General features: G+C 30.3%; 1 protein-coding gene across 1 annotated transcript; it reads left to right on the top strand.

Annotated features, from left to right (window-relative positions):
* The first annotated feature begins 69 nt into the window (after window positions 1-69).
* On the top strand, window positions 70-4,031 carry LOC148277500 (uncharacterized). The gene is made up of 4 exons (XM_088232817.1): window positions 70-304; window positions 454-911; window positions 2,058-2,548; window positions 3,196-4,031. Exons 1-4 carry the CDS (start codon window positions 176-178, stop codon window positions 3,432-3,434), a joined length of 1,317 nt encoding a protein of 438 aa, XP_088088943.1. The 5' UTR covers window positions 70-175; the 3' UTR covers window positions 3,435-4,031.
* The last annotated feature ends 12,258 nt before the right edge of the window (window positions 4,032-16,289 follow it).

Raw genomic sequence — 16,289 nt, 5'->3', positions numbered from 1 at the left:
CTCCATACTCTGTGTGTAGGTACTTGTAGTCCATTGTAATAATGCTGTTTAGTGCTATTCAGAATTGATGTTTGGTTACTGTCAAATATTTGAGGTTAGAATAAAATGTTCCATCTGTCAAATTAACTAATATTTACATTTTAATGGAGTCACTGACTATTATTTACTATTTACCATGGATATAACATTTACATATAAGAATATTTGCCGAGTTTGTTTAGAAGAGGGCGCTAATTTATCTCTGTTTGATGACGAAGAAGAAGTTCATTTATATATAAAAATTATGGCTTGTTCTACTGTGCAGGTAAACCCACTCTAAATGTCGTAAAATGAACATGTTAACATATTTTAGAATACTTGTAGTCCCCAGATCGTTATCTGTAATGGGTATTAAAATTATGATATATCGACCGCGAAGCCTAAATTGAAACATAGATGTATTCCTTTTTTTAGATCTGCAAGGAAGATGGTTTTCCTAACAATATTTGTCCAGTGTGTTATAGTATGCTTAACACAGCTTTCGAATTTAAACAAAAATGTGAAAATTCAGATCATAAGTTACGGAATTATGTAGAAAAAGACATCGTGAAGACGGAAGAAGAAGACTACGCATATCCGGTAGATGATTTATTCACCGGCGCTTATTTATCCGAAGAAGATGTAAAGAATTTCGATTCAAGCGATGATCTGAAAGTTTTCCCTCCTGAAAAAGTAAAAGAAGAAGTGAAAGTTCACAAAAAGAAACTTAACAAAAAGAAAAAGAAATGGAAAGTGGCCGAAAAAAGAACCCTGCGAGTAAGAAAAGACACACCTTTGCCCAATATAATAATTTCAAAGAATAAAAATGTCTCCAACAGAATTGCAACATCACTTTTGGAGGGAACATGTATTTGGAATGGCAGAGATTGGAGGTATGTTTATATATTTTTAAATTTAAAATTGATCTTAAAGTTAAAATTAAAATTAGCGTATAACCCCATATTTACATAGAACCATTACAATTAAACTTTAGAAATAATTATGATATCCAAATGAAATACCTACACACAATCCAATAAATAATATAATACATAAAATAAAGTTAAAAATAAATTAAGCATGTTATTGAAAAATGAGAGTAATAAAAAATGATTTCCTTATAGTTTTTTGCAATTTAAAAAAGTGTTCTTACCGAAGCACTAGACTGATCATCTTACTTTCAGATAGTAAAAATGATCAAAATACGCCGCAATTGGTGTACCAATGCAGCGCTCTATGCACTATTAGATGTGGAAAGGGAATGATGATGGTAATGAACATAAAAAGAAAACTACGTCTTTAACCTAACATTGTAAAAACCATGACCCGGATTCAATTGAATAAATTTATTTAGAAAATGGTTAAGTGTAGAGAAAATTCAGAAAATCTGTTGAAACCTTATAGTAATAGTTTTCTAGATAAGCCCTTGAACTCTATTGCATAGAACAAGACCGTTCCATTTTTTTTTGGTTTTTAGTTTAACCATTAAATGTGTAATGGGCGGTTTCGGTTTCTGCTTGCAATTCTCAAACCGCGCACCTACGGTCCGCTGTAATCTGTAGCTAACTTCGTGGTCAATAATCATAGATTGGTTTTTCTCTGTATAGGCGACTCTATTAGGTTATTACTCTAAGGTTAAAATAAATAATTAAAAATAATAATTAAATAGTGTAATTTGTATAATAAATTCACTAGCATGCTATTTTTATTTTTGCTCTACACAAAAAAATGTCTGTCATAAAACAGGTTGTACCTCGTTAGGCGTTAAATCTTTTACTAAAAACATGTAAGAGATGAAGAAATTGTTGTATTGTTAATTAACCATTACCATTACCATTCCCCTCATACCAGCACTTTTGCTGATTGGGAATATTTCGTACTAATAAAATATGTAATAAAATGTAATATGTAAAGTTTAAAAACCTTGTATTTTGTCATAAATAAAAATAAATACCTTCACCTTCACCTATTATTATAAATATAAATAATAATAATCATCATAAATATATTTAGTGTTTTGAATTTTTTTATCTTCTTAGGTTTAAAGATTTCGCGGAAGAAATTTCCGAAGAGACCAAGAAGGAACTGGAAGAATTACCCAAGCTTATGAAGGAAAGAGACGAGCTTAAACGCACAAAAAAAAATCGCCGTAAATTATCCAAGAAAGAAAAATCAACTATCAACCTCTGTGACACGTGCGGGCAAATATTCACTTCTAGGTATCATTTGAAATATCATATTATGATCAAACACCTGGATACGACACCTACCACTGTTAAGTGTAAGGATCCAAGTTGCAAGAAGATTTTCAAACACCACCATTATATGGAACGACATTTGAAAAGGTGTCACAGCACACGGAGAGAGTTTATTTGTAATGAGTGTGGCAAGCAATATGCCTTTATTTCTGGACTCCGGCAACATATGAAAATACATTCCGGAATTCAAGTTTGGAAGCACTGCACTTTCTGTACCCAGAAATATAGAACTCAAAAGTCTGTGGAGATCCATATACGATCTGTGCACACTGGTAAGTTTTATAAATTATTTTTTTAAATATTCTGAATATCCACTTAAATTTTCTAAACTTCTTATCGATATTGTACGTAAATTTAGGCGTTTACATAAAAAACCCTCTTATACAAGAGGGTTTTTTATGTAAACGCGTGATTTTATGAACATTATACAATGTTCATAAAATCAACAGATTAATATCACACGAAACTGGACCTAATTTTACATATTGTCGTTTATGTTTACATTCAAATCCTTTTTTAAAATATTTATCCTCAATAGTTTTATATAACATCAGATCTGCCTTTGGAATTTCTTATATAAAAAAATATGCTAATTTTTCATTTAAAATATCGTGAATTGACACTTCTGTAAAATTTACTTTATGGCACATCAGTTATTTGGTCTTTTACAATCGATATGTTTATACATTAGTGACGTTTGTTATATTTGTATACTAATATGAATTTTTTATGATTGTTCAACATAGGTTATATTTTTATTAGATTGGAGAATTAGAATGAGAATCTGCAGACAAATGACATGCTTGCATTTCAGCAGGACTTAGTAGTAGACAGTAGTCTTTAATTTTACTTAACCATTTTATTGAAAAAAAGGTTTTTATCCTTGACGTAATTAAGAAATAAAATCAATTTGTTTCAGGTGAGCGTCCGAGTGTGTGTACTATGTGTGACTCCGCTTTCTTCCACGATGATTATCTCAAGGAGCACATGAGGCTTCATACTGGTGAAACTCCATTCAAATGTCCCATTTGTAAAAGGGGGTATGCACAGAGAGGAAACATGAAGAGCCATATGAAACAACACAGAATGTCAGAGCTAGACGACACTATGAAAGCAACCATGAAACCCAACTATCTAAAGCTTTTAAGAGATTGTTGATAAGTGTAATTAATTAATTAAAAAATAACTTTCATCTTCATTTATGTTCATGTTTTTATCTAAATCAATAATATAATGAATTCCACCACTGATTGTTAATAATCCGAATGTAAAATTAATTTAACTTCAAATGTGAACATCCTTGACTATTATAGTTTTGGCGACTTTGTGTAAACAGCTTTATCAAACCACAATCAATTCATCACATATAAAGTATTACTTTAGTTTAAGGTACTGCTGAGAAAAAAATATTGTTTGATTTGTTACTGGATTGTCAATTTATTATTATTAATTGCTTGGATTATTAAGCATTTTTGTTGGTGGAATACAGTTATTTGTCACTACTGATGTTCATTGTAGATATTTCCCGATAAAAGTCCATTGTTAAAATTTTTTATTTGAGGTAACAATTTATTAAACTTCTTGATTTCATTGCCTTTAGTGTTATTGCCAATTAAGCACTTCTATTAAAACGGGCATCTTTAAGGCTTTAGTCTGGTAAAACGAACGCAAAATTAGGAAATCATACGATTTTGCCATTTTAAAACGAATGTTTTTTTTCTATCGCGCAATAACAAAAAAATAAAAACAAATAAATTAGATAAAAACAATATTTTTTAAAGGTATTTCTGTTAAAAATATACTTTAAAGTTTTATGTAACTAAAATATAATTACTTTTAGACCGGCAGATTACGCCATTTCAAATTTAGACTAAACTTAGGTATCTGGGATCTCAATAAAGACTATGTATTGAACTAAAATTTGTTATAATAATTTGAAGATTAAACATGAAAGTGGCCGCGGCCAAATTTTATTTTTTTGTTTTTGAAAAGAAATACATTTGCATTGCATACATGCATTTTAAATCACATATATTATTGTGACATTTTCCTTTATTTCTACTTAAAATTATGCCTTCGGTAATTATAAAAAAAATAAAATATCGAAATAATTTAGTTGAAACCTATTTTTATAGAATTGTATTCACTTTGAGACCAGCCCTTCTTGTTTTCGGTAATCCTGGTCTGAAAGTCATAAAAAAGTCAATAAGATATTGTTTTAAATTGAATATTACAATCAGAATTATGTATCTTCTGTTTTCAAAAAAAGATAATACAATTCTATAAAAAAAGGTTTCAACTTAAGTATTTCAATAAATTTTATTTTTTTAAAGTATTATCGAAGGCATAATTTTAATTAGAAATAAAGGAAAATGTCACAAAAATGTACGTGATTTAAATTGCTTTTATTTATTTTCAAAAACAAATTTAAATTTGGTGGCAGCTACTTTCATGTTCAATTTATTATCTTCAAATTATTACAACAAATTTTAGTTCAATACTTAATCTTTATTGAGATCCCAGATACCTATGTTGAGTCTAAATTTGAAATGGCGTAATCTGCCGGTCTAAAAGTAATTATATTTTAGTTACATAAAACTTTAAAGTATATTTTTAACAGAAATACCTTTAAAAAACATTGTTTTTATCTAATTTATATTTTTTTATTATTGCGCGATTAAAAAAAAACATTCGTTTTAAAATGGCAAAATCGTATGATTTCCTAATTTTGCATTCGTTTTACCAGACTACAGCCTTAAGATACTTTGAATTGAAACTGTATTTGTACTAGAAGTTTTGCCGTATTCATAAATTCTATCCACATATCTTTCTCTTATCCTGAAAAGTTAAGAATGTAATGAAGAAGATGTAGACAAATTTACAATTATCCGTACAGACCAGATTCACCCAATTTTTCAGTAAACTGAACAGTTTTTTATTCATATGTTTATATTGAGTTATCGTTTCCTATAGCTTATGTAAAATTATGCATTTATAAGCCTTTTAAATACACAGAACATCTTCAAATTTATTTAATTTTACAATGTTTTTTCTGTCATTATATTATCACAAACCCCTGAAATTATTGCATTTTGTTTGTGAGTTCAAATTTCTGTAATTTGTTATAAAAATATTAAGGGATGTGAATACGCACAGCAATTATTTTTACGTTGATTGTAAAAAACATAGATTAAAAATATGTAATAAAACATTATTAAAATAGTTCATTATTGGGATTTAATCAATAATTTATATTAAGTTGATCTAGTTCATCATACATATTTAGTTTTAAGAAATGTTATTATTCTCTTTTTTTTAAAAATTGAATGGAGTTGTGCAAAATTTTTAAAATTAATTTTAATGTATAATCAAGGCTCTAATGGAAAAAGTCTAGAGTACTATTTCCAAAAATGTATTTCATAAATAGTTCTGATTTTATTTTTTAAAAAAAGAATTGCATCATAACAGGCCAAGAGGTTGATATTGATGAATATAGCACAGAATACCCAGGTTTGCAAAAATATGATAATATATTGATCTCATCGGGAATTGAACCTGGAAACTCCATGCATTAAGCTTTATTTTCGCAAATCAGCAATTTCGTATTTAATGCTTTTACGCGGTTATTATATTATACCATTTATAGTTTATACCGATGTATAACATAAGTTTTAAAGATGCGAAGGTTTTCACGGTCACTGTTATCAACATATTTCTTTTTTGGGTGATACCGCGTGTGTTGGATTTGTTCCTAAGTTTTGGCTACCATTGCAGGTGCCATTTTCAAGGTAAACTGTGTGTTTTGTTGAAAAAAAGCATGTGTTTAAGTACTAGTAATTTGACAATGTTTGATTATGTCCAAATGCTTGCAGACTGGCTGGATTTCCTCCCTAGGGAGTTGTTCATATTTAAATTCATTTCAACAGAGAGGGAAAAAGTTTTCGAGAAGGGAATATGGAAGTCTAGGCATTTACAGGGCTTATGACCTGTCATTGGCTGGTTTAAGTGGCCACTTTACACACTGTGTAACATTCACCATTCTGCCCATGTTTGAACATCCACATTTCCTCAACTCTTCCATCTGTTGACTTTTGTGAAGTGAAAGAGCTGAAACCTTTATCACGTGGGTGAGATTCATCCGGAAAGTGGCCACTTAAACCAGCCAATGACAGGTCATAAGCCCTGTAAATGCCTAGACTTCCATATTCCCTTCTCGAAAACTTTTTCCCTCTCTGTTGAAATGAATTTAAATATGAACAACTCCCTAGGGAGGAAATCCAGCCAGTCTGCAAGCATTTGGACATAATCAAACATTGTTGAATTACTACCTGGTAAAAGAAGAAGTATAAAAATTGGAAAATTGTTTCCAGGCGTTGCCTAGTAGGTGATTTGGTTCAGCCGGATGAATCTCACCCACGTGATAAAGGTTTCAGCTCTTTCACTTCACAAAAGTCAACAGATGGAAGAGTTGAGGAAATGTGGATGTTCAAACATGGGCAGAATGGTGAATGTTACACAGTGTGTAAAGTGGCCACTTAAACCAGCCAATGACAGGTCATAAGCCCTGTAAATGCCTAGACTTCCATATTCCCTTCTCGAAAACTTTTTCCCTCTCTGTTGAAATGAATTTAAACTAGTAATTTGTACCGTGTCGCAGTTGGCAGTGGGCACATTCCTATTTGTTTTTGTAGTATGTAGTGTTGGGAACCGTGTTGAGTTTAATTTAAGCCTGTCATCTTTGTTTATGTTATTTGGGTGTCTGTGTGTTTCAACCGCCTCTTTTATTATTCGTGCACTATAATTACTGGGTTTATGTAAAATTTTTGATTCGAAGTCGAAAAATGGAACAAATCCAACACACAAGGTATCACCCAAAAAAGAAACATATTAACATAAGTTGTGTCCGTTTTTTTCCTAATTTCAAAATGAGCACTAAAAGTAGAACAAAATGGTAAAGGTTCAAAAGAAAATTTTCTATTCTACAAGATATTGTGTTTGCTTTTACATTACAAATATTATTTTATTTGGTTACAAGTCTTCAAAATGGAATGTAAAGTAGACGAAAGTGAGCATTTTTGACATCACCTCCTTTTTGTGTTCAATTGAAGAAATAAAGCTGTTCGCGATATTTGCACAGTGTACGGTGAAGATGCTATGAATTATTAACTAATTTGCTGTAAAATAATTTGTTTTATCTTTTTTTGTTGTGTCCTCTTGCTCTTTTTATGGGCATTGTGGGGTATATACTGCCGTCATAAGCAAAAACGCACCGTCATATTTTGACAAATAAGACTTTTTAATATTTCTATGGGCGGGGGGAACAATCACATAAGTCAAAATGCCTTACTTTTCAGGAGACAGTTTTTTGTGTCTCAAACATTGCAGAATCAAATCTAACATTGAAAGAATTTTTTTTCTCTCTATACTTATAGGAATTGGATTATTGCTAATAATCAGGAATACAAAGTAATGTGATCGTTTAAGGCATAAAGTTGGAAAAGGTTCTTCTTTGAGAAATTTTTTTTCAGCCGATAACTAATAAAAAAAAAGTTGTGTGATAAATTACATTGATAATACTATCCTTAATAACGTTATTTGACTTCCATGTTTTGGAACATAGGTGCATACTACAAGATGAGCAGCAAGATTGTTCCTCTGCCCATATTTATCAGCTTTATGCAAATAAAAAAAAAACTGTAATTAATCATAAGTAAAAACATGATTATGTCAATTGTTTCTAAAGCATAAAACCTATGTGTGTCATATCTACGCTGAGTTTTTGCAAATGAATCTCTAGATATTGTGTTATTGCTTAATAAAACTTTAAAGATATTATATCATTTTTCATCTTGAAATTATTTTTTTTACTACTCATTGCCATATATCAAATGGTTCAAAATTTCTTGTTCCATATTAGCTCATATTTAACGAATTTTTTGATTTTTGAAAAAACTGGCTTTTTGCTTATGATGGCAGTAGGGGCATTTTTTAAATGGACATTAAAAATACTATTGTTAATGAAATAATGTTGTTTTTTCGCTCTCCTGTAAAATTTTGAATTTTATGGCTTATGACATAAATGGTTGCATAGACGATACATATTTTAAAGAAATGAAATGTGTAATTGAGAGTAGCCTTTTTTAAATGTTGGTTAAATATTGTTTCATATATTTTAATGTGCAAAATATTAAAGTTGTCTGTTTTATTGTATCCTTGACTATAGTTTGTTTATTTTTACAAAGATTTGAAAAAATGCTTTTATTAAATAGCTTGATTTTATTTACACTTTTGGAGTATATTTACTTTATTATAATTTTTAACTGAATTTTATTGCAATACTTTATGTTAACTTAAACTTTTCACCCTCTCGTGTTTATGGAACAATGATAAGAACTTTTATTTTTTTTACCTAGTGAAGTGTATAAAAATTGGAGAGTGATTGTTTTAAAGATTATGTTTCAATAATATATATATATATGTATATTTTAAATGTTTATTTTTTAATGGTTTCACAAATTTTATTGAAATTATTTTGTCAGTAAAGACTGTGGAAATAGCATTTTTTGTTTTTTAGCTTGTAAATGGAGTCTAAACAAGGTTCTATTTATTTCAAGCATGTTTACACATTTATCACAATTGCTCTAATGTAATCTCCTATTAAAGTTGAGTTTAAGCTAACTAAACAATTATTTTAATGCTTACATTTTCAATTATGTTTATTGTAATGAGGAAGTTCAATGCTACGGAAAATTAGAAATAAAAAGTAAAAAGAGCACTTCATTGTATTGTGAAGTTTCTCGAAAACGTGCAAAAAAATCAATAAAAATCAACTACGTCACAATTTCTTAAGAATAGAACTCTCCAACTAGAACTTGTGACGTCACAGAGTAATTTAAAAATTACAAAACTTTAAATAAATCATAGCGCTGATAACACGGATGCATAAAAGTAAAATGGCTTTGTTTGATAGTATTTTAACAAATAAAAAAATGTACAAAGAACCGCTGAACTTCCTCGTTGTAGAAGATTGACTGTGCAATTTATGGTTAAGTGAAAAGTTATTTTACAAAATGTTTTTAAATAAGTTATAAAAAAAATAAATTTTATGTTTAAAAGAATTTTATTATTTCATTTATGAATAGCAATCGGGAAAAAAAATAAAAAAAACGTTTTTACAATGTTTCATATATTGTGTAACTATTATTATTTGTCGGCCTTGTGGTGTAATGGTCAGCGCGTTTGACTACCATGCTAGAGGTGTTGGGTTCAATTACCGACATGGTTGAAATGAAATATTTATTTTAAAGAGTGTTTTTACACTAGAATATTTTATAGTCCCTGGACTGGTACCTGAAGCGTAAGACTGATCATCTTACCTTCATGTCACAACAAAAAATATCAATATGCACTGCAATTGGTGTACAAATTCAGTGCCCTATGCATCATCAGATGCGGAAAGCGAATGATGATGATGATGCTGATGTAACTATTATTTCTTTTATGTCCTAGGGTATTATCACTCAAGAGGAATATCGGATTTAGCATACTATACAAATAAATGATTTTTCAAAGAATCTTTTTGTGTTTATAATGGTCCTAATAATCAATAATTTCATTCATAAATTTCGTTTACAATATTCGATGTTCCAGAAAAACCATTTTGTTCGGTTGGTAATGAATTAAATGTTACAAATCCACCTTTACAGTACACCACGAACCATGTATTTATTTTAATGTTGGTAATGCTATTTAAAGAAATTAAAACGACCCGTATTTGAAGCCAGTAGCTACAGTAAAATAGGGCGACATTTAAATCGGAAGAAGACTTTGATCAGCGCATATATTGTTCATAATATCTTTCTCCATAACTTGGAAACTGAAAATTTTAACTTTTTTCCATATGGTAATACGGAATACGCTTTTAATGCAATTGTTATATAACTTTATTTCAAGTTAGATTCCATGAAATTTGTATTGGAATCGTGAAGCTGTTTTTTTTTTAATTCAGTGATCTACTTATGTGTTAGTTTTTTAAATATTTATTTAACGATAAAAGTAATTTTCTGTAATTTACATTGTCTTGACATCACTGAGTCTTCGTTATTATGATTGTTTGCATATTTTAATTTTTATTTAACGAATAATAAGAAGTTTCTAAAATGAGTTGAAATTGTTATTTTTTTCTACATATTTGTTTTGCGAGCGACATAATTCGAACTTATTTATAACAGTTTTGAGACAGGGCTAACAAAAAATATTTTACTCAAATACAAGAAAAAGCTCAGAAGATTCGGGTTGCTTCTAACCATTACAACATATGTTTTGGAACACTGTACAATGGATAATATAAAGTAAAACATTCTTAAAAGCATTTTAGCCAGTATTTTCAGAACAGAAGGAAAATTTTATTTTACAAGCGATAGTAAAATGTAGGGACTGGGGATATCCCTTCAACATACATATTTCAGAATATAAATTAAAAAAATATTCTCTCGTAAAATATTTTCTTTGAAAAATGAGCGAAATAAATGTTAGGCCTCGTCCTCGAACTGAAACGGTGAAGTGATTCTAGTAAATCAGATAATTGTGACGAAATGCCTGTAGAAGAAACTCATACACTTCAATTGCACTTCTTGTGAAATCTTGTCGAACACTGTTGACTATGGTCAACTCCCAAGTTTGTTTCACGTCTTCGTAAGAAACAGATTAACAGGTACAAGAATTGCTTTACTGGAAAAAAGTAATGGATTCTGAGTCATTTGGTAAAATAAATGTTTTTAAAGCTGTGATTGAGATTGAGAGCATTAATTTGTAAGCGAAGTTTCTTGAAAATGTATGAAACAATGAATAAAAACGACTTGAATAAAACACTTTGAACGACGTTACTAGTTCTTCCGAATCAACCAACGATGGAGTGCTGTGATAGATTTCCGGTTTACGGGAAGCCAACTGACCAATCAGCAATACATACTGAAGAGAACTGGTGACTTTACACGTGGAATAATTTCAAAATTACAAAACTTAAAAAACAAAATACTATTAATTGATAAAAAAAATTTTTGGCTTAGTTTGGTAGTCCATAAAAAAAAAAACACTGAACTGCCCCATTGTATTTGAGTGTATTAGCGATCAATAAATTGTATTGTAATAAACTAGAAGGCAAGATGATTAGTCTTATGATTCAGGCAACAGCCTAGAGATCATAAAATATTCCAAGAAAAAACAACAAATATTTCATTTTAATCTTGCCGGGAACTTAACCCGAGACTTCTTGCGTTGTAGGCAAACGCGCCATCACTAGACCATGGACTAATTTCCGTTCCGAGAACCTGCTTTGCGAACATTATTTTATTTGAGTAGGTACGTCGCGTCGGTACGAATACATTTTTCTGTTATTGCTGTGGTTTATAAAATCATTTGATTATTTTTTTCGAATTCATTTTACTCGCGAATTTTCACCCGCAAGGAATTTAATTTTAAAGGTGCTAACTACCCCTGATGACCTCAAAACGTAAGTACTAGGAAAGGAAAGGCCGGAAATTCCCTCAAGTTTTGGACCTACATTCCAATGGGATGGAAAAATTGAGTTTCCCACTCAGGGCTGACATTTTATGAAGACAAGAAAAATCGCCCTGTCTTCATTTTGAAATGTTGCGTCACGAAATGGTTTATTTGGAAATATTTAATTATTAGCACCATTTGTTAGAATTTTACATACTTTTTTGTTTTTTTTTAAATATATTTGGACCCCTGTATTTAGTAGCCTTACGTGTCATGTACAAGGCTTAAGTACTCGAAAAAAATCGTAATTGTTTATCTTGGAAATGGGAAGTTTGATCACTGATTTTGATTTATTACCTTTATGAGTCTCATTGTTACAGTCTAAGAACAATGGTGCGTGATAACTACTTTTAACGACATTGTGAATATCTGTTAAGAATATTCCATCTTTCCTGCATTCTGCTTCAAGATTATGGCGTTGTAAACTGAAAAATGGGCACTGAAAAAACAGATGTTCGATACTCTGTGAAGAAATATTATCGCATAGTCAGCATTTTTTAATTTGAACCTATTTATTTATTCATATATTAGAAAAAGCACAGAAGCCAAATTACATATTATAAATATACTATGATTAATAAAGCAAGCGAAGGAGTGCAAAAAAGCGGAATACTTGAGAGGATATATTGGTTCCTATATAGGCAATAGGCAATGCCTGTTCTAAGGAACCGATATGTTGCGGCAAAAATAATATAATAATTTAGGGTCGTATTTCCAAAAGTGTACACGGGTATAATAAGTATGAATGTAGTAAATCTATCTATATATATAATATATATTTAAGAACCAAAATGTATTTACAAGTAATTAAAATAGATTAAGTTAAAGAAGGAATCATGTGTTAGAAATACCACATTGTAAAACGAGGCTAGCACAGAACACGCATATTTTATAGGCCCAAAAATTTTTTAATTCTTTTTTTACTGATAATATTTCGTTAAACCAAACTTTTAAAATTTTCGTTCTTTAAAAAAACACGCACTATCCTTGATTCAAACTAAAGATATTAACTCTTTTTTTCTATGATATATTTTGTTGCCCTTTAATAATAAGGAATATTTTATTTTTTTATATATTTTTTATTTGCTCTTTTAATTACTTTAAAAAAATATACCTTATAATCTTTTACATTATATTTTCTTGTCTCTTTCTTATATTACACAAAAATATTATAACTGTCTATTTATTATAGGAGCGAAAATTCATAAACATTTCTTGTATACCCACAAACAGGCCATGCCTTTGTGGGATTTTTTGTTTACTATTTTTACTGTTAATATGTATTTCATTGCTATGTAATTATCCTTTATTTTTTGTATACTCTCTTTTACCTCTTATTTCAGTTTCAGTGCTGCAGAACAGCGTTTATTTTGTATTTTTAAACATAAAATACAATAGAGAAATAACACGTTTTTTAAAAACATTTTTAAAGTAATACAGTTCTATGAAATACTGTCAGGTAAAAATATTTTTTTTGCTAATTATTAGTAGCATAAAAAATATTTTTAAATTTGTAATTTTGAATTCTCGCAAAAACCGTCATTCTATTGGCCACGCCCCTAATACGTCACGATTTATGTTTATTTGTTCCTGGCCATTGAAATTTGTTTAGAACATTATTACGAATCTTGACGTCACAACAACCAAGGCCAAACACGTTGCGCTTTTCTTGTCTTTAATTTTGAATAAAATCATATGATTCAATATGTCCATGTACTTGTAATTTTCTCAAACTAAACGGTTTGGGTAGGTAGGAAAAAATTGCCTTAAGTCAATATGCCCGCCCTTATATGTATATATATTGTATATGTATATAAAGTGTTAAATAAATAATAAATAATAATTAAATATTTTTATTACGTTTCCTTTTTACATTTATAAATAAAAATGTTTCTCCACAATATCCATATTGATTTTGAAAATACAATTAATTATTCTAAAACCATTGCATATATTTTTATCGGTATTCAATGGCACATTTTTTTAGACAGATTTATTTTACATATTTTTTTATTTTACATATTTATTTATTACCTTTTAACAGACACTAAAAAGTATTTAGCAGATATTCCTTCAGTTCTTTTATTTTCAATTGAAGATTTTCCATGTTGATGATGGTTTGCGGGAGATTATTGAACAACCTTGGGATAACACAATTAAATGATCGCTCTCCGAAGTAATTTGTAATTCGAGGAACGATCAGGGAGCCCTTAGTTTTTAATCTAGTGTTGTGAGTGTGCGAAACTCATTTTTCATATTCCGGATCAACAAAGTGATCTACAAGCAATTTGTAGTCACCGAGGTGTTTTTATTTACTTTTTTGAGTTCTCACCGGAAATCGAACCTAAACCTTTCGTGCGTGAGCTTAGCCATTACACCGCGGAGGCCGTCAATTTTCCGATTTTTTATCGTTTTTGTACCTACTTTATTTGGCCCAGGTCAACATAGGAATTTAGTTCCACAAAGTTGGAACATGTGTCCACATAAATGTAAATAAATAAATAAGTTGCAAAGGTAGGTATAGATAAATAAATTTTATCATAAAACAAACTATGAAATCAAGAAATAAACATAAAAAAGTGATATTTTATTCATCATCATTCCAGGTCCGATCCCTAGTTGGAGCATATGGCCACGAAGATCCTCCAGGCATTTCTGTCGGTTTCCAGCTTCTGTACATCCTCCCAAGTCAGGTTCGTGTCCTGTAGTTCTGACATGAACTGCCAACGAAGTCAGCAGTGGACATGATGCCTTGTAAAGTAGGCAAGCGTGCTTAAGGCTCTCAGACATACGCATTACATGGCCAAGCCAACCGTATCGCCTCCGCTTCATGACAGTTTTCACCGGAGTTTGCTGCGTTCGTTCTCTTATTATTTCAATCCTTACAAAGTCAAACCTTCATATATATAGCTTCAGAATAGCTTCAGAAGAATGTCACTAAAGTCAATCCTCTGAAGTTTCAGAAGCAAAAGTTGGTGATCTACCTTATCAAAAATCGTTGTACGAACAGTTTACTTGAGCACCTTTGTCGAGTGACTTAGTGACAAATTCGTAAACACCATCAAATTTGTATTGGTTGAACGCCCAGACCGAAATCCATGTTGTTCGTTTGATATGAATGGTTCTAATTGGGGATTGACAAAATGATATATCAACCATTCAAATGCTTTTGCAGGAGCAAATAAAATTGCCACCGGTCTATAGTTTTCGATACATGTTTTATTCCCTTTTTTAAACACTGGAGAAATTTTGGAGATCTTCCATAACTCCGGAAAGACACCTGTTTTTAAGGACAGATTGAAAAAAACAGTTAGTGGTTTTTTAAAAATGTGTACACAACTCTTCAGCACAGCGGTTGGAACAAAATTGGGACCAAGTGAACAAGTGTTTTTTAAAGAACTAATAGATTTGAAGATATCAGTTTCGCTGAAATAATCTATTGAAATATTTTGCGAGCCTTGCGACGTGCTTTGTTTATTTAGATGCACCTCTTCATTCGGAGTAGAACAGTAAACAGATTTAAAATTACTAGCAAAAGCATTCACAATATCCACATTTCGAACGTCTTGACATTTCCAGGTCATGGAGTCCATGATCCCTCCATCCCGGCGCTTAGAGCCAATATATCTTTAAAAGTCACTGGGATTTCGCAAGATACTTGACTCGATATCGGAAATATAAAAGTGTGCGTAAAAGGGAATGATGATGATTACTGTATCTATTTGATAATATAACTAAATAAATAAATCCGACCTTCTAGTCCTATTTAAAGTTCTCAACTCACTCTTTGATACGCCTGAACTACAGAGCTCAATAAAATTAAATATCCCTTCTAGAAACCTCAGACAAAACTTACTCTCTCATACCGATAACCATAAAAACAACTGTGGTTTTCATTCCCCAATGCCCAGGATTCTCAGGTCTGCCAACAAACATACACACATATAATTATACGCTAAAACAATACTCACTTATAGATTCGAAAACTACTCTTACTCAAATGAAAGACATAATCAGCACAATACATCACATACAAATAATATAATCATTAGATCCTCAACACATTGACAACTTAAACAAATACAAACTAATACCACTTTTGGACAAAGGGATTTTAAGTATTATTCAATAAAAATCTATAACCTACTTCCACTATCTATTAAAATAATTAGTAACGAGAAAATGTTTAAAAAGGCTATAAAAAAATGGATAGTGGAGCTAGGTAGAAGTAAAATGGATTGTCTCATTCGCCCATACCAATATTGAATCAACTGCTCCACAAGTGTGTAGCTTATGTTTGGTTTTTGTTATTTTAATTGTGTGTTTTGTAATATAAATAATATGGAAGAATAAAAATACCTTGTTTTTAAAACTGTCTTTGTTTTTTAAGTAAGTCTTTTTTGTTTATTCTCAAATGTAATTTCAAAAAAGTATATTGTTAAGTGTCCTCGG

Source organism: Micrasema longulum, unplaced genomic scaffold (genome assembly GCF_059751315.1).
Source record: "Micrasema longulum isolate JH-2025_06_02 unplaced genomic scaffold, ASM5975131v1 h1tg001021l, whole genome shotgun sequence".
Lineage (NCBI taxonomy): Eukaryota > Metazoa > Arthropoda > Insecta > Trichoptera > Brachycentridae > Micrasema > Micrasema longulum.
The sequence above is the reverse complement of the archived record's forward strand: the minus strand, read 5'-3'. Positions and strand labels throughout refer to the sequence as shown.

What these genes read in the sequence shown, in the direction of transcription:
- LOC148277500 (XM_088232817.1), top strand. Translation starts at nt 176, where the DNA reads ATGGATATAACATTTACATATAAGAATATTTGCCGAGTTTGTTTAGAA. An exon ending in TGGAATGGCAGAGATTGGAG is followed by an intron (nt 912 to 2,057) that starts GTATGTTTATAT and finishes TTATCTTCTTAG; the next exon opens with GTTTAAAGATTTCGCGGAAG. An exon ending in TATACGATCTGTGCACACTG is followed by an intron (nt 2,549 to 3,195) that starts GTAAGTTTTATA and finishes AATTTGTTTCAG; the next exon opens with GTGAGCGTCCGAGTGTGTGT.